Source organism: Triturus cristatus, chromosome 6 (genome assembly GCF_964204655.1).
Source record: "Triturus cristatus chromosome 6, aTriCri1.1, whole genome shotgun sequence".
Classification (NCBI taxonomy): domain Eukaryota; kingdom Metazoa; phylum Chordata; class Amphibia; order Caudata; family Salamandridae; genus Triturus; species Triturus cristatus.
In genome coordinates, this window is record NC_140589.1 from 37,832,176 (window position 1) to 37,857,728 (window position 25,553).

At 46.8% G+C, this 25,553-nt stretch overlaps 1 protein-coding gene across 3 annotated transcripts in view; it reads right to left on the reverse strand.

Moving 5' to 3' along the window:
- Nucleotides 1-4,050: 4,050 nt before the first annotated feature.
- LOC146813709 (uncharacterized) overlaps nt 4,051-25,553 on the reverse strand; it is a 248,540-nt gene continuing 227,037 nt past the window's right edge. For all 3 annotated transcript variants that reach the window (XM_085610204.1, XM_085610202.1, XM_085610203.1), the window contains 3 exons: nt 18,719-18,879; nt 13,505-13,654; nt 4,051-11,897 (listed from right to left, as the gene is read on the reverse strand). In XM_085610204.1, the coding sequence (XP_085466330.1) occupies nt 11,626-11,897; nt 13,505-13,654; nt 18,719-18,879 (583 nt within the window). In that variant the 3' untranslated portion in view covers nt 4,051-11,625. The remainder of the gene's footprint in view (nt 11,898-13,504; nt 13,655-18,718; nt 18,880-25,553) is intronic.

The window sequence follows — 25,553 nt, forward strand, 5'->3', positions numbered from 1 at the left end:
TTAGTTTCAGCTATGGAGAGGTCTACGTTGTTATAGCCTCTTTCCCTGAATCTTTTGGTGGCTTCTGTTTTTACCTGGGCATAGTCCTGTGCTTTGGAGCAATTCCTTTTGAGGCGTATGAATTCCCCAAATGGTATGTTCTTTATGGTACTGCGTGGGTGGTGGCTGTCAGCATGCAGGACAGTGTTGCCTGCTGTGGGCTTCCTGAAGACTTTGGTAGATAGTGTACCATTATCTACGTAAACCTCTAGATCCAGGTATGTGACTGATTTGTCACTGATTTCCCCCGTGAATCTTAGGTTGAGGTCATTTATGTTAAGGGAAGCCACAAATTCCTCAGCCGAGGTACGGCTGCCACGCCAAATTATAAAAAGATCGTCTATGTATCGTGCCCAGAGAGCGATCTTTTCCACCCAGCATTCATTTGCCTCGCCCCAGGCCACGTGCTTCTCCCACCAGCCCACGAAGAGATTCGCGTAGCTGGGGGCGAAGCACGTTCCCATCGCGGTCCCTCGCAGTTGTCGATACAACTTTCCTGCAAAAGTGAAAATGTTGTTAGTAAGACAGAAAGTAATCATCTGTATCAGCATTTTGTTATGTTGGTAATATTTCATAGGTCTTTTGTTCAGGAACCAATCTATAGCAATGACGCCATTCTTGTGATCAATGCAGGTATATAGACTGGTGATGTCCAGAGTTATGAGTAGCATATCAGCGTCCCAGGCAGTACCTTCAATCAATCTTAGGAAGTCTTGTGTGTCCTTGATGTAGGAGGCCAAGTCTTTAACTAGTGGGGCCAGAAATAGGTCTATGTAGGTGGATGTATTTTCCAATAGACTATTAATGGACGCCACTATGGGTCTACCGGGGGGATTGGTTGTACTTTTATGCACCTTAGGAAGATGGTAAAAAGTTGGAATCGTGGGTGCCTCACATTTCAGGAATAGAAATTCGTCTTGATTTAGCAGACCATCTGCTTTCCAGATTTGTAAAAGATTGTGGTATTTGTCAATACTTTCAAGATAAATTGCTCTGGATATTGGCAAATAACAGTCTTTGTCGTTAAGTTGCCGCATCGCTTCATCCTGGTACTGCTCTTTGTTAAAAACCACCATGTTTCCCCCTTTATCTGAAGGTTTAATTTCAATGGTTACGTCTTTCTCCAAAGATTTCAGAGCCTCCCAATGTTTCCTGGGGATATTGTAGCGACGTTCATTAAAATCCTTACGGTTGGCCAAGATTTTCAAATCCAAAATTACTGCCTCACTGAAGACGTCGATGGCGTCAAACGGTGTTTTCGGGATTGCTCGAGACTTCAGCTTGAGGTTACTATGTCCACCTATTTGGTTGACACCAGATCCCGCCAAGTGTTCATCAGTCAATTGTTCTCCAAACGGCATGTCTGGAGGTGAGGAGCTTAGTTCCCTCATAGTTATAAGGGTTTCCAAATCGTGACCTGTTAGGGCATCTGATTCGCTGATTCCTAAGTCTTCTGTTGGTGTCAGACCTCCAATTTTGGGATGCAACAGATATATTTTCTGAAATTTCAACTTTCTGATGTATTTAAAAAGGTCAATTCTAGTGCGTGCATAGTCAAAGCCTGAGGTGGGACAAAAAGTAGGTCCTAGCTGCAGAACCTTGATTTCTTCCTGTGTCAGAATCTTGTTCGATAAATTGATGACTGTCATTTCGTTTTTCCTTTGATTTACCATTTCCCCCTCCTCCCTCTGCTGCGTGTAAAAAAAAAAAAAAAAAATATATATATATATATATATATGACGCTCCGCTGCCCTGCCTGGTAGAGCAGCAAGGACCAGCACTCTTGTTGATTTTAAACCCAATTCGGATTTATTCGTACACCAAAATAAAACCTCAGACGCGTTTCAGCCTCAGCTTTTGTCAGTGTATATATATGTATATATATGGTTTTTTAATACATATATCTCTTTGATTACCAGGATATTGCCTGGAAAAGGGATTTATTAGAACAGGATCGCTAGTCCGGAGGAAGGCCAGATGACCCACACTGAACAGTGAAAGTGGCCGAAACATATCGACACAAAAGCAGTAAGGAGAGACAAAAGGGTCCTAATTACCCTCTAGACCATCTCCATTTGTTCAATTTTTAATCCTATCCAGGAACCCATGATTAAATACTTTGGAGGGTATACCTGATGTAGTTTTACATTTGTACTATCATTGTCTGTCTATATGTAGTTTACTGTGTACATCCCTACATATATGTTTGCATTGTCCACCCCCTCCCCTTGCTCCATCGCAGGTGTTGGTCTGCGCAGGGATGTTGTAGCAGCCCTATCATGAAGCATGCCACTATCTAGTGGGTGAGGACATTTTTAAATAAACCTTACTTTTTGCCAGAGAGGAGTGTTTCTTTTACAACAGCCTCTTCCTCCTTTTCCTCTTGTTGTGGGTATTTGAGTGCTGACCAGGGCATTGAGTAGGGGTGGGCAGAACTCTCGGAGTTTCAATCTGTGGAATTCCACATAGTTTCATGAAAACTCTGCGAGATTCCACGAACAGGTGGAATTAGGTACGTTGTGCAGTACACGCTGATTTTTAGCGCCGGGAGCTCGTTCCTCACTGAAAAATGCACCACACGGCGCAGCAGAGGACGCTGCTCCTAGAGTTGATTTTGCTACTGGTTGAGTACGTTTTCTACTTAAGCAACAGCTTTCGGTCCATGAATGGTCGTGACTGCCCGCTACCACCAGCATTTGGGAAATGTCTCAGGGTACCCTCCTAGTGACCTACAACAGTGCTAGGGGATGCCAGATTTTGCTTGCGCTCACCAACTTACTGTTGGTGAGCTGCGCATGAGAAAAAACTTTGCCATGCAGAGTTTGGCGGAATTTGGCGGGAACTCCACGGACCAAAGCTCCGCCAACCCCGCCGGTGGAGCAGAATTTATTGCCCACCCCTAGCAGTGAGAGCCTGTGTTTGCTCAATGTATGGTTTCCATGATGCAACTCCCTGAAGTTCACCCTACAAGGGCAGAGAGTTACCATGTGCCAAGCAAAGGCAAACGTGCCCCCCTACAGCAAGTCGTTGTAACATATACTGGGCCCCACTCCTTCCCCAAGTAATCAGGTTAAAAACTTGGGGATGTGGCTAGACTCCAATCTGTCCTTCGAGACTCATACAAGAATGGTGGCAGGGAAGTGCTTTTGAGTTCTGAGAGGGTTACGGAAGACTCTGGATGTGCTCCCCATCGCAGCCAGGAAAACCCTAATCAATGCGTTAGGAACTTTTCACCTGGACTACGGTAATGCTCTATACCTAGGAGCAACTAGCAAATGCCTGAATAGGCTTCAATGCATTCAGAACGCGGCTGCTCGCCTAGTTCTGATGCTTCCTAGGAGAACTTCTCCAGGAAAACTCTCTCTGTTCTACACTGGCTACCACTTCGGGGAAGAATACTTTTTAAAACCTTGTGTATTAGCCACCACATATTGCAGGGGAAGGGCCTAGCTATTTTAACAATCTACTCACTCCCTATACTCCAACTCGACATTGGAGATCGACCGGTGCCTGCTTGGTCAAGGTCCCTAGAGTTAAAAAAGCCAGATGGGAGCTCAGCTACCTGGCCTCTAAGCACTGGAATGCACTTCCTCTCTTCCTACGTGCTAAACCATTGGGCCACTCTTTCGGAAGAAATTGAAAACCTGGCTCTTCCGCACATTAGGCCCTTTATTTCTGTGTTTTTCTGTGTTTCTGCCCTTTACATCTGACGAGTCTGTGCCTCGGCGCAGGGACACACCACCGGGTGTAACCATGCGCTTTACAAGCTTGCCTATTATTATTATTATTATTATTCTGTAATCGTATGTGATGTCACAATGCGGTCGTTGTAACGACCGCGTTGTAATGGCATGCGATGTATCGCATGCATTATGACGACATATATTCGTCGCAGATGAGTATGCCCAAGGGCCGACAGAGTTGTTGTAATGTGCAAGTCCTATAAGGGATGAGAGTATGTAAATGACATGCGCGGCGCATAAGAATACACACGTACAAACAAGCAGAAGCTCCAGGATAAAAATACTTTTCTTTAATACAAAAAATTTGCCACTCAAATATGTAGAAAAACACAATTCTATAAACGATGTTAAATATACAAAAAAATCATATATTCTTATCAATAAGCCATGCTGTTCAAGTGAATTGTAGGACATTAATTTTGCATACAGCCACAGGTTAACCCCAGAGTCCGTCATCTGTCATACATCAGAGGTAAATGGGATCTCAGGTGATCAAGAAGACGGGAGCGCTGATCCCAGGCCTGTGGGACAGTTCACTGGGCTTTCTGGAATCGTTTACGTGTAAGGCACAAGTAAGCTTCACATCCTCACATTCAGTTAGGTTTTCTTTCCAACAAAAGTTTACGTTTGATTGATAAATGTCTTTCTGCCTCCCCCTAACTCTTTGGTGTGGACACTGCACTCCTACCACCCAACAGCTGGGGGGGGGGATAATCTCCTCAATGACCTGGCAGTGAGTGATGAGCACAGAGGACACGCTCACAGCGTATACCTGGAGAGACCTTCAGAGAAGGCGAGGGGCCTTTCGTAAGTGTTGATCATGGTTGCAGAGGTAAATGCTCTGGGTGAGGCAGTGTTGGCCACGAGAACTGAGACAGGAAGAAGAAGCAGCTGTGATCCAATGAACCATAAGCTGGTCCCTGCAGGTTGACTTCACCAAGTGCGCAAACTGAGCTGAAACTATTTACTTGACGACATGCAGTGCTTTCTTTGTAAAAAATGAAGTGCCAGGGCTCTTCTCGGAAGGCCACTGCAGCCTGCGCCATACATTGCCCCTTCCAAGGCTGCCAACGACAGTACCAACATATCACCTAACCATCGCACTCCTATAAGTGTGACAATTCAGACTATTTCAGGCCACCCAGTTCGATAATAATGGTGTGAGAGGATGGTATTATTCATTTTCAATGCAAATAGACTTAATTAACACAGTTGTTGTGCTCCTTTAAAACTTTACCTGACAGTGCCACCATGTGGTGGACTGTCATTAGTGCCGGTGGTGACAATTAAGTGCCGGTGACGAGCACCAGAAACCGCCGGCCCAAATTAAGCACTGGCGACATGGTCTGTGCCTGGTCAGCATAGGATCTACTGGAGTTAAAAAGGCAGGAAGTAACAGTGGTAGAACTGGATGCTTTCACTTTAATGCGGTTTTTTTCCAGACAGAAGGGTGGGTTTGCAGTGCATGCTTTATTTGTTATATATTTATGTATTTACTGTCTTCGATGTGTGATCAAGTACCTTCCTAGAAAGATGCGTATTCCTTACCAATACATGCATTAAATACCCAATTCTCTAAGCCCTCTTATGGCACACCTTTTAGTGCCCACATAACATGTCTACTCACATAAGAGAGATCTGGATTTTTATTTTTAATGTGCTTATTACGAATACCTACCCTCCCAGGATGTAAATGTTTGCCGTTTTTGGACCTCAAATATTCCCATCAAACCATGGCCCTGTTTTAGTTTTAGGCAGTGAGAACAGTGCACTCACGCTGGGGTTTTTTGCAGGATTCACCCCTCCATAGTTCACTAGCTTGTGTAACAATATCATCTGTTATTTATAGGGCTTAGAAATGGCAGAAGTGTGTTATGTAGCACTATAGGTATGGTACCAGACACCAAATACCAACTGACAAACATGCCGTGTCCTACTCCTATTACTGTTTATAAAAATATCACTCCATTGGAGGTAATAATACAAAATCTACACCCAATGGGACAATATTTTTGTAAATGACATTTTAGTTATCATAATTCTGACACCCACCACCCTATGTACAAAAGAAGTTATTGCTCTTAACACAGGTCTGTTCAGTACTTCTGAACCGAATGCATGTCCAGGAGCTGTTAGCCTCAGTGAGCATACGCTCTATAAGGCCATCCTCCAGCCAACGCGCCGCCCTGGCGTTGCCGAATGTCTTCGGAGCCTGACCTAAAATTGAAACCCAATAGGTTTCCTTCCAAATGATGGAAGAGATGAGGCGGATCTGTGGACAATTTTTGTCTATGGAGTGGAGTACAATAATACATGTTGTTGGAGCTGCATCTTGTGGTTTGTGTAGACATCAGTGTCTTATAAAGTTCATTTCTAAGGTTGAATATTAGTGGAGGACATAGTGACTGCACGAGAAGGGACTCTGACTCATTTCCAAGTGGATGACGGTGTGACATCACCAAGATTATTCGGAGGAATCATGCAGTGAACGGTCTGGGTACTGGTTTGACTGACAAACATAGGGTGTCAGGAAAATGTTTTTTTAGGCAAGAAGAAAGCGAATAAGTGATCTATGGAGGGAGTTGGTTGTGGCAGCAAAAGCGGGTGGTTGGTTCACGGGAACTGGAAAGTTGGGTACAAACGCAGAACATAGACAGAAAGATTATTGTGAGAATCACAGAGAATCTTGGAAACAATTGAGGAAAGTATTCTTAAAGATACTCCGAAGTACCTCTGAAATGTGTTTTTACAGTTCTTGTCGCATTGCGAATGGCTAAGTGGGACAGCAAGAGCTCAAAGCAAGATTTGGTGTGGAGAACAGCGAAGAATGCCAGAAGAGTGAGATGTGCTGTGGCAAAGAGCAAAGGATGCCAGCAGAGTTAAATGACACAGTGTGGCAAAGAGTGAAGGATACCAGCAGGACAAAAGAATAAAGGATGCCAGCAGAGCACAGAGCGAAAATATGCAGTGTGGTGAAGAGTAAGGAACGTCAGAAGAGCAAAAAGATGGGGTGAGGTGAAGAGTAAAGGACGCTAACAGAGCAAAAAGATGTAGTTAGGTGAAGAGTAAAGAACGCTAGCTGAGCGAAAAGATGCGGTGTTGTGAAGAGTAAAGGACACTAGCAGAGCGAAAAGATGCAGTGAGGTGAAGAGTAAAGGACGCTAACAGAGCGAAAAGATGTGCTGTTGTGAAGAGTAAAGGATGCAAGCAGAGCGAAAAGATGCGGTTAGGTGAAGAGTAAAGAACGCTAGCTGAGCGATAAGATGCGGTGTGGTGAAGAGTAAGGGACATCAGCAGAGCGAAAAGATGCAGTGAGGTGAAGAGTAAAGGACGCTAGCAGAGCGAAAACATGCAGTGTTGTGAAGAGTGAAGGATGCTAACAGAGCGAAAAGATGTGCTGTTCTGAAGAGTAAAGGACGCAAGCAGAGCAAAAAGATGCTGTTAGGTGAAGAGCAAAGAACGCCAGCTGAGCAAAAAGATGCGGTGTTGTGAAGAGTAAAGGATGCTAGCAGAGCAAAAAGTTGCTGTAAGGTGAAGAGTAAAGGACTCCAGCAGAGCGATAAGATGTGGTGTGCTGAAGAGTAAAGAATGCCAGCGGAGCGAAAAGATGCAGTGTGGTGAAGAGTAAGGGACGTCAGCAGAGCGAAAAGATGAGGTGAGGTGAAGAGTAAAAAAGGCTAGCAGAGCAAAAACATGCAGTGTTGTGACGAGTAAAGGATGCTAACAGAGCGAAAAGATGCGGTACGGTGAAGAGTAAAAAAAGCTAGCTGAGCGAAAAGATGCTGTGTTGTGAAGAGTAAAGGATGCTAGCAGAGCAAAAAGTTGCAGTGAGGTGAAGAGTAAAGGACTCCAGCAGAGCGGAAAGATGTGGTGTGCTGAAGAGTAAAGAATGCCAGCGGAGCGAAAAGATGCAGTGTGGTGAAGAGTAAGGGACATCAGCAGAGCAAAAAGATGCGGTGAGGTGAAAAATAAAGGACGCCAGCAGGGTGAAAAGATGCAGTGAGGTGATGCAGTGAGGTGAAGAGTAAAGGACGCTAGCAGAGCGAAAATATGCGATGTGCTGAAGAGTAAAGGATGCTAACAGAGCGAAAAGATGTGCTGTTCTAAAGAGTAAAGAACGCTAGCAGAGCGAAAAGATGCAGTGAGGTGAAGAGTAAAGGACGCCAGCAAAGCGAAAAGATGCAGTGAGGTGAAGAGTAAAGGACGCTAGCAGAGCGAAAAGATGCGATGTGCTGAAGAGTAAAGGATGCTAACGGAGCGAAAAGATGTGCTGTTCTGAAGAGTAAAGGACGCTAGCAGAGCGAAAAGATGCAGTGAGGTGAAGAGTAAAGGACGCTAGCAGAGCGAAATGATGCGGTGCGGTGAAGAGTAAAGGATGCCAGCAGAGCGAAAAGATGCAGTGAGGTGAAGAGTAAAGGACGCTAGCAGAGCGAAAAGATGCGATGTGCTGAAGAGTAAAGGATGCCAACAGTGCAAAAAGAAGCAGGGTGCTGAAGAGTAAAGGATGCCAGCAGAGCGTAAAGATGCAGTGTGGTGAAGAGCAAAGGACGCTAGCAGAGCAAAAACATGTGGTGTGGTGAAGAGCAAAGGACCCTAGCAGAGCAAAAAGAAGCAGTGTTGTGAAGAGTAAAGGACTCTAGCAAAGCGAAAAGATGCGGTGAGGTGAAGAGTAAAGGATGCTAGCAGAGCAAAAAGATGCAGTGTTGTGAAGAGTAAAGGACATTAGTAGAGCGAAAAGATGTGCTGTTGTGAAGAGTAAAGGACGCTAGCAGAGCGAAAAGATGCAGTGTTGTGAAAAATAAAGGACGCCAGCAGAGCGATAAGACGCAGTGAGGTGAAGAGTAAAGGATGCCAACATTGCACAAAGATGCGGGGTGCTGAAGAGTAAAGGATGCCAGCAGAGCGTAAAGATGCAGTGTTGTGAAGAGCAAAGGACGCCAGCAGAGCAAAAACATGCGCTGTGGTGATGGGCAAAGGATACCAGCAAAGCGAAAAGATGCGGTGCAGTGAAGAGTAAAGGATGCCAGCAAAGCGAAAAGATGCGGTGCGGTGAAGAGTAAAGTATGCTAGCAGAGCAAAAAGATGCGGTGTGGTGAAGAGTAAGGGACGTCAGCAGAGTGAAAAGATGCTGTGAGGTGAAGAGTAAAAAATGCTAGCAGAGTGAAAAGATGCGGTGTGGTGAAGAGTAAAAAACGCTAGCAGAGTGAAAAGATGCGGTGAGGTGAAGAGTAAAAAACGCTAGCAGAGTGAAAAGATGCGGTGTGGTGAAGAGTAAAGTATGCTAGCAGAGCGAAAAGATGCGGTGCGGTGAAGAGTTAAGGATGCCAGCAAAGTGAAAAGATGCGGTGCAATGAAGAGTAAAGTATGCTAGCAGAGTGAAACGATGTGGTATGCTGAAGAGTAAAGAATGCCGGCGGAGCAAAAAGATGCAGTGTGGTGAAGAGTAAGGGACGTCAGCAGAGCGAAAAGATGCGGTGAGGTGAAGAGTAAAAAACGCTAGCAGAGTGAAAAGATGCGTTGTGGTGAAGAGTAAAGGATGCTAGTAGAGCAAAAAGATGCGGTGTGGTGAAGAGTAAAGGATGCTAGTAAAGCGAAAAGATGCGGTGTGGTGAAGAGTAAAGGATGCTAGTAGAGCGAAAAGATGCGGTGTGGTGAAGAGTAAAGGATGCTAGTAGAGCGAAAAGATGCGGTGTGTGAAGAGTAAAGGATGCTAGTAGAGCGAAAAGATGCGGTATGTGAAGAGTAAAGGATGCTAGCAGAGCGAAAAGATGCGGTGTGTGAAGAGTAAAGGATGCTAGTAGAGCGAAAAGATGCGGTGTGTGAAGAGTAAAGGATGCTAGTAGAGCGAAAAGATGCGGTGTGTGAAGAGTAAAGGATGCTAGAAGAGCGAAAAGATGCGGTGTGTGAAGAGTAAAGGATGCCAGCAGAGTAAACAGCCTTCACCTTAAATGGATCTTTTCAGAAGACGTCTAGGAAGGTACGCACATGACCTAGGTCTTCAATGAAGCATCTGGCCCCCTTAAACTTTGTCAGCTGTGCTGCCTTACTGATTTCTTCTACATTCTCAAGGCAGTAAACTGGACCTCAGAACTTGGCACGAAAATTGCTTGGAAATCACTGTGATAGGTGATGTTGTGTTGATCCAATTGCTGCCATCTTGTTAGCCATGTTGGGTGAGGTGTGTGCTGCTGCCTAGTCTGTGAGGTCATTAGCCCCACTCTCATGCTTTGCACCTCAAAGGGAGGATTCACAATTGGGTATCCCAGCGCCTGGAAGTTCACATTTCCTTCATCTTTTCAAGGCCCTTTTTCGTTCTTCTCATGAAAAATGTATGCAGCTGCTATCTGCGTCTGCATAAAGAACCCCAAAAAAAAGCCATAAAAACCTGGGAGGGCTCAGCATTAGAAGCTCACAGCTCATGGAGAACAGACGCTGCTACCTTGCTTACCAATGCTGCTTTTAGCTTATTTTGTTGAATAAACTTATGCAGACTTCAAGTAGGTGCATAAGAAGTTCGTCTTATCTTGACAGACTGACACATTCAGAGTGAGCAGAATAAGGCAAGTGGATAAAACATCAAACCTGTGGGTTGTGGTCAGAAGATGGGAACTGACAGCCCAGGTCATGTGATCACAGTCCCGGTACAGCTCTATAACATGAGGTCCCAGTGGTACAGTCCAAGGTCCACTAACCACAGTCTCCATAGAAGGGGGTGGGGGGTACTTTTTTCAAGTCAAAGCATTTGCACTGAATAACGAAATAGATGGCCAATTCAAGTTCATCATTGTATGTAACAATATCCCAACGTGGACGCCAACGGACAGCAATAGACATGCGTGTGAAGCGTAGACCTAAAGCAGCTCTGAGGTGTCCTGCTGCGGCAGGAGGGGGAAGCAACTGAACATGTCTGTCTAGTGAATAGATCAAGAATGCGTTGGCTCACTGGTCACGTTGGCGCCAGTGTCCTCTCTCACGCATTAGAGATGTGTCTACAAGACTGTGCCAGACCTGAGTCTGGGGTTATCGGAAGGTATATGGGTGGACTTAAATCTATACATCTTGGAAGCACGGAGGGGGTGATAATAGAGGTACTATAGGTGAAGGTGAACTATGACCTGGTGAGGACACTCAGGGGCTGCAGCAGAAACAATGCTGTGGATCTGGGCTGAAAGGAACCGAGAGGCCACATGGCTGCAGGAGACAAAGGTCTGTGAGAAGTGATCGGCTTAGTGGCCCTTACGTTGATAGTCAATGTCTGTGCATCTGTGGTGAAGTGACAAATGTGTCCCAAACTACAGACTGCGCTGGCGCTGCCCCAACATACAGCAATGTAAACACAGCCACACAGGGACCATTCGTGCCCTGGTAACAAGAGTATAAATACATTTAGGAGGCATTGCTGGGACATGTGTAGCTTTCATTTACTATTTTGAAACTTTTCCCTTGTTGCCTGTAGATTTGGTGTCATTAGCTCGTATTTCCTACTAACCTTACACTCCCTGTGATTTGACCTTAAAGCATCCAAACCTCTCCCAAGTCTTATGTGAAGAGCCCTCTCTCATGTCCACATACGATTGTTCGGTGCCATGGTGCCTTTGATGACATCATATTCACCATCCCAGCTCCGGCTCTAGAACCACAGGTGCCCTCCTCTCACCTGGGACTCCAGGACGGAAGGCGCAACCCTTGTGCGGAGGAATCAGTAGCGACCATCAATGTCTGACCTTGTAGCCTACACGTCACCAGACCGCCACGGTAAGCAAAAAGTGCAGTTTTACTCTTTCACCAAAGCGGTAAGTGTGCAACAGAGGCCATGATCCAGGTATGTATGAAGCAGACACCTCTAGTCTTTCTTCCGGAAGAACCTTTTAAAGACGGACTTGTTCTTCGGAGGCGTGAAGGCACCCAGGCTCCTTCCAGGAATATCTTCCACCTGCCAGTTCAGCTGGTGAAGCTGCTCCCTCTGCACACATGAGTCCTTGCTGGCCAAGGAGTGCCGCCGAGCTCTCTGCACTGGCGATGACTGATCTCCGATGTACAATGTGACGGAGAAACTGCCCCCGGCCTCAAAGGCTTCTGCGGGCAGCGACACCGGGGTGACCTTCTGGTACGTGGCTGCAAGAGAGAAAGGCGTAATTGTAATGTCTGACCATGTGTTTGAGCTTCACGCCTGTCTTTTCAGTAACTTCTTCACTCATGGGCTCAGAGCTGCAAGCACTGATGGCTAGAGGTGGTGATAGCTGGTGGTGGGAATGGCTGGTGGTGGAGGAAGAGGTGTTAGTGATGGTTAGTGTGGTGGTGATGGCTGGTGGTGATGTGTAGAAGTAGAGGTGGTGGTGGTGATGATGGTTGTTGGTGGTGATGGCTGGTGGTGGTGGTGATGGCTGGCAGTGGTGGAGGTGGTGGTGATAGCTGGTGGTGACGGCTGGTAGTGGTGGAGGTGGTGGTGATGGCTGGTGGTGGTAGTGATGACTGGTGGTTTTGGTGATGGCTGGTGGTGGTAGCTGGTGGTTGTGGTGACGGCTGATGGTGCAGGGTGGAGGTAGAGGTTGTGGTGGTTGGTGGTGGTGATGGCTGATGGTGGTGGTGACGGCTGGTGGTGGTGAGTGGAGGTAGAGGTGGTGGAGGTAGAGGTGGTGGTGGTGGTGGTTGGTGGTGGTGGTGATGGCTGATGGTGGTAGTGATGGCTGGTGGTGGTGGTGGAGGTGATGGCTGGTGGTGGTGGTGGGTGGTGGTGTGATGATGTCTATTGTTTATTGCTGTTTGGTAGTGTGACATTAGCAAAGCATCTGTTGAGTGTGCGGTTCAGGACAGGCTGGTGTGGCGTAGTGTGGAGTGAGTACAACTCTGGGAAGAGCAGCCTTCATGCTGAGGTCCACCAGCAGAGCTGTCCGTGGATCCTAGAAGTAGAAAAGAGTGCTCTTGGTTTGGAATGAGGGGTTTCGTTAGAGCTGTGCGTGGTCTCGGTGTCAGGATACTATGGGTTGGCGCTTCTCAAAATCGGAGTGCACTGGTGGCGCAGTGAGGTGACCACAATACTGGCATAGTAAGGGGTGTTGTAGGTCAAAATTAAGGTATAGAGGCAAAGCTGTGTGGGTGTTAGTAGTGGTGTTGGTGGGAAGGGTGGAGGTAGTTCAGTAGAGCTGTGTATGGTTCAGAAGAGCTGTGTGGGTCAGAAGAGCTGTGTGGGGTGTAGATGAGCTGTGTGTGGTTCAAAAGAGCTGTGTGTGGGTCAGAAGAGCTGTGTGTGCTTCAGATGAGCTGTGTGTGCTTCAGAGGAGCTGTGTGTGCTTCAGAGGAGCTGTATGTGCTTCAGAGGAGTTGTGGGTGCTTCAGAGGAGCTGTGTGTGCTTCTGTGTGTGCTTCAGAGGAACTGCGTGTGCTTCAGAAGATTTGTGTGTGGTTCAGAGGAGCTGTGTGAGCTTCGGAGGAGCTGTGTGTACTTCAGAGGAGCTATGTGTGCTTCAGAGGAGCTGTGTGTGGTCCAGAAGATCTGTGTGTGGGTGGGTCTCAGCAGTGGTATAGCAGGAGGTGCTGAAGCTGAGAAATGAGATATATGACTTGATCTGGGGTAGGAAGAAGGTGCTCCAGCCAAGCAGAGGGTACACTTAAGGCCAATAGAGGAGCCAGTGCTGTATCCCTCTCCCAGGCTGACCTCACCACTCATGTTAAACAAACTGAAGGGTGCAGAGGTTACAAAGGGCAAAGGCATTCGGCACTACCTGAAGTGAACGAGCGGGATCGCCTCTGGTTCGCAACCAATGCAGGATCATCGTCTTCATGCGAACCACTGTGATGCAGCCTCGGAGACCCCACTGGTGCCCACTGGCAGAGTCTTCGCCCCACAGCATCCTGGACAGATCTGTGGTCATCTGCATTTTAATATGAAATAAAGACCTGTAAGTTGAATGCAGCACAGAAGCGACCATCATACACTATTGACTCCCTCCTTTCTGCGGAAATGGCTAACAACAGTCGAACAGGAGACCTTATCAATCCAGCGTTCTGCAAACTGGTGTCTCTGGCCTACTTAGGGTAACTTTGGCTGTACCAGAGACTTTCAAGAACCAGCGTTCCACAAACAAAGGGCACACTCCTCGGCAGAACCAAGCTAGCATTGGTTGCGCCAGACACCTTCATAAACCAGCGTTCCACAAACAAAGGTCGCACTCCTCACCAAAGCCAAGTTAGCATTGGTTGTACCACACATCTTCATTAACCAGCGTTCCACAAAGGTCTCACTCCTCACCAAAGTCAAGCTTGCATTAGTTGTACCATACATCTTCATAAAAAAGCGTTCCACAAACAAAGGTCACAATCTTCACCAAAGCCAAGCTATCATTGGTTGTACGGCAAACTTTCATAAACCAGTGTTCCACAAACAAAGGTCGCACTCTTCACCAAAGCCAAGCTAGCATTGGTTGTACATACATCTTCATTAACCAGCGGAACACAAACAAAGGTCTCAATCCTCACCAAAGCAAAGCTATCATTGGTTGTATGGCAAACTTTCATAAACAAGCGTTCCACAAACAAAGGTCGCACTCTTCACCAACCCAAGCTAGCATTCGTTGTACCATACATCTCCATTAACCAGCGTTCCACAAACAAAGGTCTCACTCCTCACCAGAGTCAAGCTAGCATTGGTTGTGCAAGACACCTTCATAAAACAGTGTTACACAAACAAAGGTCGCACTCTTCACCAAAGCCAATCTAGCATTGGTTGTACATACATCTTCATTAACCAGCATTCCACAAAGATCTCACTCCTCACCAAAGCCAAGCTAGCATTAGTTGTACCACACATCTTCATAAACCAGCATTCCACAAACAAAGATCTCAATCTTCACCAAAGCCAAGCTATCATTGGTTGTACGGCAAACTTTCATAAACAAGCGTTCCACAAACAAAGGTCTCAATCTTCACCAAAGCCAAGCTATCATAGGTTGTACGGCAAACTTTCATAAAATGGCGTTCCACAAACAAAGGTCTCAATCTTCACCAAAGCCAAGCTATCATTGGTTATACAGCAAACTTTCATAAACAAGCGTTCCACAAACAAAGGTCTCAATCTTCACCAAAGCCAAGCTATCATTGGTTATACATCAAACTTTCATAAACAAGCATTCCACAAACAAAGGTCTCAATCTTCACCAAAACCAAGCTATCATTGGTTGTACGGCAAACTTTCATAAACAAGCGTTCCACAAACAAAGGTCTCAATCTTCACCAAAGCCAAGCTATCATTGGTTGTACGGCAAACTTTCATAAACAAGCGTCCCACAAACAAAGGTCTCAATCTTCACCAAAGCCAAGCTATCATAGGTTGTACGGCAAACTTTCATAAAAAGGCGTTCCACAAACAAAGGTCTCAATCTTCACCAAAGCCAAGCTATCATTGGTTGTACAGCAAACTTTCATAAACAAGCGTTCCACAAACAAAGGTCTCAATCTTCACCAAAGCCAAGCTATCATTGGTTATACGTCAAACTTTCATAAACAAGCATTCCACAAACAAAGGTCTCAATCTTCACCAAAACCAAGCTATCATCGGTTGTATGTCAATCTGTCATAAACAAGCGTTCCACAAACAAAGGTCGCACTCTTCAACAAAGCCAAGCTAGCATTGGTTGTACCACACATCTTCATAAACCAGCGTTCCACAAACAAAGGTTTAAAGGTTTCAATCTTCACCAAAGCCAAGCTATCATTAGTTGTACGGCAAACTTTCATAAACAAGCGTTCCACAAACAAAGGTCGCACTCTTCACCAAAGCCAAGCTAGCATTGGTTGTACAAACATCTTAGTTAACCAGCGGAACACATAGGTCTCACTCCTCACCAAAGCCAAGCTACCATTGGTTGTACATACATCTTCATTAACAAGCGTTCTACAATGGTCTTACTTCTCACCAAAGCCAAGCTATCATTGGTTGTACGGCAAACTTTTATAAAGAAGCGTTCCACAAACAAAGGTCTCAATATTCACAAAAGCCAAGTTATCATTGGTTGTACGGCAAACTTTCATAAACAAGCGTTCCACAAACAAAGGTCTCAATCTTCACCAAAGCCAAGCTATCATTGGTTTTACAGCAAACTTTCATAAACAAGCGTTCCACAAACAAAGGTCGCACTCTTCACCAAAGCCAAGCTAGCACTGGTTGTACCACACACCTTCATAAACGAGTGTTCCACAAACAAAGGTTTCAATCTTAACCAAAGCCAAGCTATCATTAGTGTACTGCAAACTTTCATAAACAAGCGTTCCACAAACAAAGGTCTCACTCTTCACCAAAGCCAAGCTAGCATTAGTTGTACCATACATCTTCATAAAGCAGCATTCCACAAACAAAGGTCTCAATCTTCACCAAAGCCAAGCTATCATTGGTTGTATATAAATCTTCATAAACCAGCGTTCCGCAAACAAAGGTTGCACTCTTCACCAAAGCTAAGCTAGCATTGGTTGTACATACATCTTCATTAACAAGCGTTCTACAATGGTCTTACTTCTCACCAAAGCCAAGCTATCATTGGTTGTACGGCAAACTTTCATAAAAAGGCGTTCCACAAACAAAGGTCTCAATCTTCACCAAAGCCAAGCTATCATTGGTTGTACGGCAAACTTTCATAAACAAGCGTTCCACAAACAAAGGTCGCACTCTTCACCAAAGCCAAGCTATCATTGGTTGTACAGCAAACGTTCATAAACAAGCGTTCCACAAACAAAGGTCGCACTCTTCAACAAAGCCAAGCTAGCATTGGTTGTACCACACATCTTCATAAACCAGCGTTCCACAAACAAAGGTTTAAAGGTTTCAATCTTCACCAAAGCCAAGCTATCATTAGTTGTACGGCAAACTTTCATAAACAAGCGTTCCACAAACAAAGGTCGCACTCTTCACCAAAGCCAAGCTAGCATTGGTTGTACAAACATCTTAGTTAACCAGCGGAACACATAGGTCTCACTCCTCACCAAAGCCAAGCTACCATTGGTTGTACATACATCTTCATTAACAAGCGTTCTACAATGGTCTTACTTCTCACCAAAGCCAAGCTATCATTGGTTGTACGGCAAACTTTTATAAACAAGCGTTCCACAAACAAAGGTCTCAATATTCACAAAAGCCAAGTTATCATTGGTTGTACGGCAAACTTTCATAAACAAGTGTTCCACAAACAAAGGTCGCACTCTTCACCAAAGCCAAGCTAGCACTGGTTGTACCACACACCTTCATAAACCAGTGTTCCACAAACAAAGGTTTCAATCTTCACCAAAGCCAAGCTATCATTAGTGTACTGCAAGCTTTCATAAACAAGCGTTCCACAAACAAAGGACTCACTCTTCACCAAAGCCAAGCTAGCATTAGTTGTACCATACATCTTCATAAAGCAGCATTCCACAAACAAAGGTCTCAATCTTCACCAAAGCCAAGCTATCATTGGTTGTATATAAATCTTCATAAACCAGCGTTCCGCAAACAAAGGTCGCACTCTTCACCAAAGCTAAGCTAGCATTGGTTGTACATACATCTTCATTAACAAGCGTTCTACAATGGTCTCACTCCTCACAAAAGCCAAGCTATCATTGGTTGTACGGCAAACTTTCATAAACAAATAAACAAGCGTTCCACAAAGGTTGCACACTTCACCAAATCCAAGCTAGCACTGGTTGTACATACATCTTCATAAACCAGTGTTCCACAAAGGTCTCACTCCTCACCAAAGCAAAGCTAGCATTGTTGTACCAGACACCTTCATAAACCAGCGTTCCAAAAACCGCTCTCTTGTCTCTTAAAACCTGAACTAACCATGATTGCACTTAAGACCATTATAAACCAATAAACCATATACTGAGGTTTCACTCCCACAAAAATCCAACCTTACAATGGTTCTAGGGGACATTTATGTAAGCCAATGTTTCATAAGCAAAAGTCTCCCTCTTCCTCAAAGCCAAGCCAACATTGGTACCTTTGGAACCCTTCATAAACCAGCATTCCACAAACACAGGTCTCACCCCTCTTCAAAGCCAACTAACAATGATTTACAAAACACATTCATAAACCAGTTTCCCACAAGCCAAGGACTCCCTCCTCCCCACAGCCAAGCTAGCAGTGGTTACACTGGAGATCTTCACACGCCAGGATTTCATAAACAAAGGACTCCCTCCTCTTCAAAGACAATGTAACAACAGCCGCATTTAAGCCCATCTTCCCCATCGTCCCATCAAGTTAGGTTTCCCTACTCCCCAAAGCCAAGCTAAGGAAGGTTGTGCTGAAAATCACCAAAAACCAGCCCCTCACAAGCTGGAGCACCACCTACACAAAGATGGGCTTACAATGTCTGTACCCACACCAGGCCGTGAGTCCCTGCCACGAACCCGATGGAAGGTGTAGTGTATTCTACATTCCCCAGCACAGAGGTAGGGTGACTCGAAGAACACAAAGGCCAGTGCCGACCTACTGCCCAGTGAGGCGGGGGGAGGGTGGGTGTGAACCAGTGTTTACATTATAAAAGGAATAGGTGCCAGGGCCCTCGTCAGGAGCTTGAACCACCCATTGCCCCTGCCAGTGACACTGACAACACAACTACTAACCATCACACTCCTGCAAGTGTGACTATTCCAGGCCCCCAAAGCTGAAATAGCTTGGGCGGCAGGCATTCGTCAGATTAAATGTATGTTGAATAAACAATTGTTGCTGTGCTAATTTCTAGATTAGAAAAACAGTGCCCCCACGTGGCAGGCTGTGGTAAGTGCTGGTGTTGACAATAAAATGCTGGAGCTGAGCACCGGAAACAACCGGCTCAAATTGAGTACTGGTGTGAACCCCAAGAGTGTCACAGGCAGGTGGGTATGACCGGAAACTGACACAAGCAGAACTGACTTCTCGTTCTCTTGTCCCTTCGCCAGTCCCACCAGGTTGCTGTTCGTGGGCTCACCTCTTTTTAAGGACGTGGGCTCCTGTCTCCCTGGGGGCCACTGCAGCCGGGCGCCTGGCCTGCTCACGAACGAGACCTCCTTCAGCGGTGCCGAACTGGGCCGGACATACCCAGACAGGTGGGTGCTACTGGACCTGCCAGCACTGGTCACCGCAGCAGCCCTGGACAATGCGGAGAGATACAGAGAGCGCTGGTCACTAAGGAGCAGTGCATTGTGGGATTAAGAGCGTCTGGCCACAGATATTATTGTATTTTTTATAATTTGTGGCAAAAGATGAACAGATCAACATTATGAAAACGCAATTACACAGCAAGCCCTTACTATTTACAGAAAGGTATTTTCTTAAAATGGTGCCCTGGTTTTGCAGAAAGGCATTACAATCCTCGACATTAAACAGCAGTCGTATGGCACAAACCCACCTAGGAGTGTGAATCAAAAGAGGTCATCCATTTATGGCCCTTTCACAACGTGTTCAAAAGTGCAGCTGTTTATTTTTTAAGTTATGTATTTATTGATGAATTTATTTACAAAGTAAGTACTGACCCAGGGGGATCAGTGTGAGACGAAACAATGATCTGATGGCCAGGTCTGCACCTGACTAAATCTCAGCAAAGATATGGACTTGAAAAAAGTGAAGCATTAAGAAATGTTAGAGTTTTCAAGTCAGTATTTGTTTGGCACACATAAGCAGCATGACTAGCTCGAAAGAAAGACAAGATGCCTATTTTTAAAGCAAACTACAGCTGAGCCAGAGGCCTTGGTGGAAAACTGTGCCAGCAACCCGGTAAGCCGTAAAGGTTAGCTAGAATTAAATAATATATCTAGGTAAATATATCATTAATATTAATGTACCTTATCATATACTAATGACACATGCATGGCTATCAGCTTGTTTGTGACTGCAAATCAACAGTGCGACACAGAGGGGCTGGAACAATTTTTAGGGGAGGGGCTGCTGCCATCAATGTTACATCATTATGTCACGGGCCTTGTGAAAAATGCAAGCTTCACACAAAGGGCAAGTGTAGAAGATGAGTCACGCAGCAGGAGCCAGGCACGCGTGTAATATGGAGGTCGTAATACACTACGGAGCACAGCGTCACAAATGTATTACCAACGCATTGTGAGGTAGTGCACTGTCATTTACAGACCGCATGTTCCATTGAGATGGCCAGTGAACTATCGAGTCTACATACGGTAATCTATGGAAATCGGGGTTCAGCAAATATGTATCATCTACTCATCACCAACAAAAGTCTCTTAATTTGTTTGATCCTACTGAAATCTTTTTCCTTCCCACTTTTGAAATAAAATGTGCCTCATGTGTGCTTTCCTAATGATTGATATATGTTGAAATGTTTGTACAGTTCATTTACAAGCACTTAAATGTTGTTGTGTTAGAATAAAATTAACATCTAACAGCCTTTCCTTTCACAATCCCTGTACCCCCAAGAAGATTGTTACAGAATTTATTTACAAAATCCTCTCTATCTGCAGTCAGAGTAAGAACAGAAAAGTAAACATCAACCTCCATTTTAAAAGAATAAGCATTAATTTGTCATAAGACAGCTTGACATTTGACCTCTGCGATTGAATGCACATGTGTGGCAACAAGACAAAAACGGCATTGAATGGTCTCTTTATTGATCATGCACCTTATGAACTCAAGCATGGTTATTCTGGGGGTGCGGCAGCCCCCGACCCCCTATTTCCAGCGCCTATGCTGAGACATGAGCAGACAACCTGCTGCGAGCACAGAGCTGAGAGCCGATGCTAAAGAAATCCACTCAAATGCAGTGCGCGGTGTCAGTCACCAAATGGGCAGCAGGTGGCGCCGCCAGATAAAAAATCGCCGCAGAGACCCTGGAAATCATTTGCTGTTCTTTCATGACTTGCGAAAGCTCCAAACCGGGCTGCTTGACTTGTATGAGACGTTTAGTCATGTAATGTGTATGTGTAAAAACATAATTACAAGTGCCAGACATCGAAGCTTCAACCCAGGACTGGAAAAGCTTTGTGTTTGTGCGAGGCAGCGCCGAAGGCGGAGGACGCACCTGAGCTGTAGGGGGGCGCACCTGAGCTGTAGGAGGGCGCACCTGAGCTGTAGGAGGGCGCACCTGAGCTGTAATGGGGGTCATTTCGACTTCCTAAATATGAAACTGGAAAGAGAAAACTTAGGGGTCACTTTTCCAGCTTACTTTAGATATTTACACTGAGCTGTCATTTGTAACAGAAAGCAATGCATAAATAAGTAACCTCTTTGCCTCCCCCATGCATTGGAGAAGCCCAACAGAAGACTGTGCCTTCCAGAGGGGTCCCCCAAAATGCTACTTCACCCCCTCTTGAACCTGCTGTGCTGCTGAAATGAGGCGAAGCAGCTGATGGAGGGGCGTCATTGGGGCGAGTACCTTATGTCCATTTGTACTGTCCGATTGAACAAAAAGGGGGGATGCAGGACAGATGACCCAGTGTGACCCCTCGGCCGACCCCTCTTCAAAGCTGCGGCTTGGGTATACTTTAATACAAAGTGTGGGGGTGCCTGTGCGGATCCTGAAGTGTTTGAGCAAATCTGGCATGCCTGCTCACCCTAGACAAGATGCGCGTGGCAATTTACACGTGTGCAGAGGCAGTTGGGGCTGGCTTCATCCCGGCACTAAAGACCCCCTGCTTGGTCTGCACACCCACAGCCAGCTGCTGGGGGGACAACGTTTGCTGGAGCAGCTCAGCTTCCTCTGGCATCCCCAGCGGCGGAGGTGCCATTCCTGTCCATTCAGCAATACATAAGAGTTCGGGATCTCTCTCGTAGGGGACACTGAGTAACTCACACTCTCCCATAAATCATTGTTTTATAGTCAATCAATCAATCAATCAATCATTTATATAGCACAGTGGATCACCCGTGAGGGTCTCAAGGCGCTGGAGAAGCTGGCTGCTGTGCGATGGTTTGTTCATTCGACCCTCCAGGTCTTGAGTTCTTTCCTGAATGGCTGGATCGAAGGTGCGGTGCTGCGGTGTAGGGGGAGGCTGTTCCAAGCCTTGGCCACCAGGTGAGAGAAGGAACGCCCGCCGCTGTGTACGTTACTCAGATTGGCCGCCAGGTGAGAGAAGGAACGCCCGCCGCTGTGTACGTTACTCAGATTGGCCGCCAGGTGAGTGAAGGAACGCCCGCCGCTGTGTACGTTACTCAGATTGGCTGACAGGTGAGAGAAGGAACGCCCGCCGCTGTGTGCGTTACTCAGATGGGTCGCCAGGTGAGAGAAGGAACGCCCGCCGCTGTATACGTTACTCAGATTGGCCGTCAGGTGAGAGAAGGAACGCCCGCCGCTGTGTACGTTACTCAGATTGGCCGCCAGGTGAGAGAAGGAACGCCCGCCGCTGTGTACCTTACTCAGATTGGCCGTCAGGTGAGAGAAGGAACGCCCGCCGCTGTGTACGTTACTCAGATTGGCCGTCAGGTGAGAGAAGGAACGCCCGCCGCTGTGTACGTTACTCAGATTGGCTGACAGGTGAGAGAAGGAACGCCCGCCGCTGTGTACGTTACTCAGATTGGCCGTCAGGTGAGAGAAGGAACGCCCGCCGCTGTGTACGTTACTCAGATTGGCTGCCAGGTGAGAGAAGGAACGCCCGCCGCTGTGTACGTTACTCAGATTGGCTGACAGGTGAGAGAAGGAACGCCCGCCGCTGTGTACGTTACTCAGATTGGCCGTCAGGTGAGAGAAGGAACGCCCGCCGCTGTGTACGTTACTCAGATTGGCTGACAGGTGAGAGAAGGAACGCCCGCCGCTGTGTACGTTACTCAGATTGGCTGCCAGGTGAGAGAAGGAACGCCCGCCGCTGTGTACGTTACTCAGATTGGCTGACAGGTGAGAGAAGGAACGCCCGCCGCTGTGTACGTTACTCAGATTGGCCGTCAGGTGAGAGAAGGAACGCCCGCCGCTGTGTACGTTACTCAGATTGGCTGACAGGTGAGAGAAGGAACGCCCGCCGCTGTGTACGTTACTCAGATTGGCTGACAGGTGAGAGAAGGAACGCCCGCCGCTGTGTACGTTACTCAGATTGGCCGTCAGGTGAGAGAAGGAACGCCCGCCGCTGTGTACGTTACTCAGATTGGCCGCCAGGTTTGAGAAGGAACGCCCGCCGCTGTGTAGGTTACTCAGATTGGCTGACAGGTGAGAGAAGGAACGCCCGACGCTGTGTACGTTACTCAGATTGGCCGTCAGGTGAGAGAAGGAACGCCCGCCGCTGTGTACGTTACTCAGATTGGCCGTCAGGTGAGAGAAGGAACGCCCGCCGCTGTGTACGTTACTCAGATTGGCCGCCAGGTTTGAGAAGGAACGCCCGCCGCTGTGTAGGTTACTCAGATTGGCCGTCAGGTGAGAGAAGGAACGCCCGCCGCTGTGTACCTTACTCAGATTGGCCGCCAGGTGAGAGAACGAACGCCCGCCGCGGTGTACGTTACTCAGATTGGCCGCCAGGTGAGAGAAGGAACGCCCGCCGCGGTGTACGTTACTCAGATTGGCCGTCAGGTGAGAGAACGAACGCCCGCCGCGGTGTACGTTACTCAGATTGGCCGCCAGGTGAGAGAAGGAACGCCCGCCGCTGTGTACGTTACTCAGATTGGCCGTCAGGTGAGAGAAGGAACGCCCGCCGCTGTGTACGTTACTCAGATTGGCCGTCAGGTGAGAGAACGAACGCCCGCCGCGGTGTACGTTACTCAGATTGGCCGCCAGGTGAGAGAAGGAACGCCCGCCGCTGTGTACGTTACTCAGATTGGCCGTCAGGTGAGAGAAGGAACGCCCGCCGCTGTGTACGTTACTCAGATTGGCCGTCAGGTGAGAGAAGGAACGCCCGCCGCTGTGTACGTTACTCAGATTGGCCGCCAGGTGAGAGAAGGAACGCCCGCCGCTGTGTACCTTACTCAGATTGGCCATCAGGTGAGAGAAGGAACGTCCGCCGCTGTGTACCTTACTCAGATTGGCCGCCAGGTGAGAGAAGGAACGCCCGCCGCGGTGTACGTTACTCAGATTGTTTCAACTTAAGTCAAGCGACTCTAAAACTCTCAGAATGATCCAGACATGCAAAGCGAGGCCTTGGACTGACTAACAGGGTCATGTTCCCTGACGGTCATCTATTCACACAGGCGCCTCGAGCTGTCCTGCGCCGCGCGTGAGCAGCGTATTCTGTTACAGTTTTTTCTTGGAATTCCGACATTGGGTGCTTTGCTGTATCATTATAAGTAAAGGCTACATATGAACAAATGCAAAGGAAATCCACAGAAGACAATCCAATCACACACAACAGGAATTCCTCCAGGGTAAACATGCTTTACAACGACTACGTTACAACGCACTCCTTTACCCCGCATTTTTAACTCCGTGAAATCATTTACAACGCAGGGCTTTACACCGCAAACCATTACAACGCATTCCCCATTACAACACCCCGCAGCAGTTACAATAGTAAATTGCGTTGAAATGGACAATGCATTGTAATGGATTGTAGTGTAAAGCCCTGCGTTGTAAGATTTTGCAGAGTAAAAAATGCAGGGTAATGGCACGCGTTGTAAACACGTGCTGAGTAAAGGGTCATATTCGACGCAAGAGCTCAGGATAGCACCAGCTTTTCAGAGATGCTACCAGAATACTCAAGATCTCCTGATCAACACAGGAAAAGTCTGTGGGCGAGATGCCTGTGCGTACTTAACACAGAGAGCTTCACATTCCTTGACTCTGACATCACAAGAAGGGCACCCTTAAAATTAGATTTTAGGTTCTGGAGCAGGGGAAACAACACATGAAATGCCCATAAGCATTCCCATATAACCGATAAAACAAATGAATGTCAGAATATGCAACTATGCAGTCGACATGCAGTTACTTTTTACTATCAACAACTCGTCTGTATTTATTTATTTATTTATTTATCTTGTATAGCGCACAGATACCCCAACGGGGTGTCCCGGCGCTTGTGTGAGAGCAGATGCAGTGCTAGCTATTGAGTGAAAATTAGCAGAAAAGAAAGGTTTTCAGGGCTCTCCGAAAGGGAAGTTCGTCCCGAATGATCCTAATGTACAAGGGTAAGTTGTTCCAGTGGGAGGCAGCACAGACTTGGAACGTTTTCCCCCCAGATCGAGCCTTTTTAACCCTCGGGGTAAAAAGAAGATGTTGAGAGCTCGACCGGAGTGAACGAATGTTTCTGTAAGGACGAAGGCATGAGGATAGGTGAGCAGAACCCTTCCCATTGATCGCACGGCGGGCGAGGGTGAGAGCCTTAAATTCCGCCCTTTTATGAACTGGGAGCCAATGCAGCCTGAGTCGGTGGGGGGTGATATGTTCCCTGAGGGGGAGACCACAGACCAGACGGACAGCGGCGTTTTGAACTGTTTGGAGACGCCGCTGAAGACCTCTGGATAACCCCAGATACAGGCCATTAGCATAGTCAAGATGGGAAGTGATTAAGGCCCGCACGATCGTTTTTCTGGTTTGGTTAGGGATGAAGTTGATGAATTTTTTCATCATCCTCATTTTGGAGAAGCAGGCCACAGATACAGACTGAATTTGCTTCTTAAAAGAAAGATCACTATCCCAAATGACTCCTAAGTTTTTGACAGAATCTTTAGGCAGAGGGGGGGCACTCAAATCGAGAGGCCACCACAAAGTAGGGTCCAATGGAGAGGGCTGGTGAAAAAATATAACTTCGGTTTTGCCAGCGTTAAGCCGGAGGCAGTTGTTATTCATCCAGCTGGCGATGTTCCGAAGGCAATTTTTTAGTGGGTCAAAGGTAGACTGAGAAGGGGAATCATATGAAAAAAGAAGCTGTATATCATCCGCATAA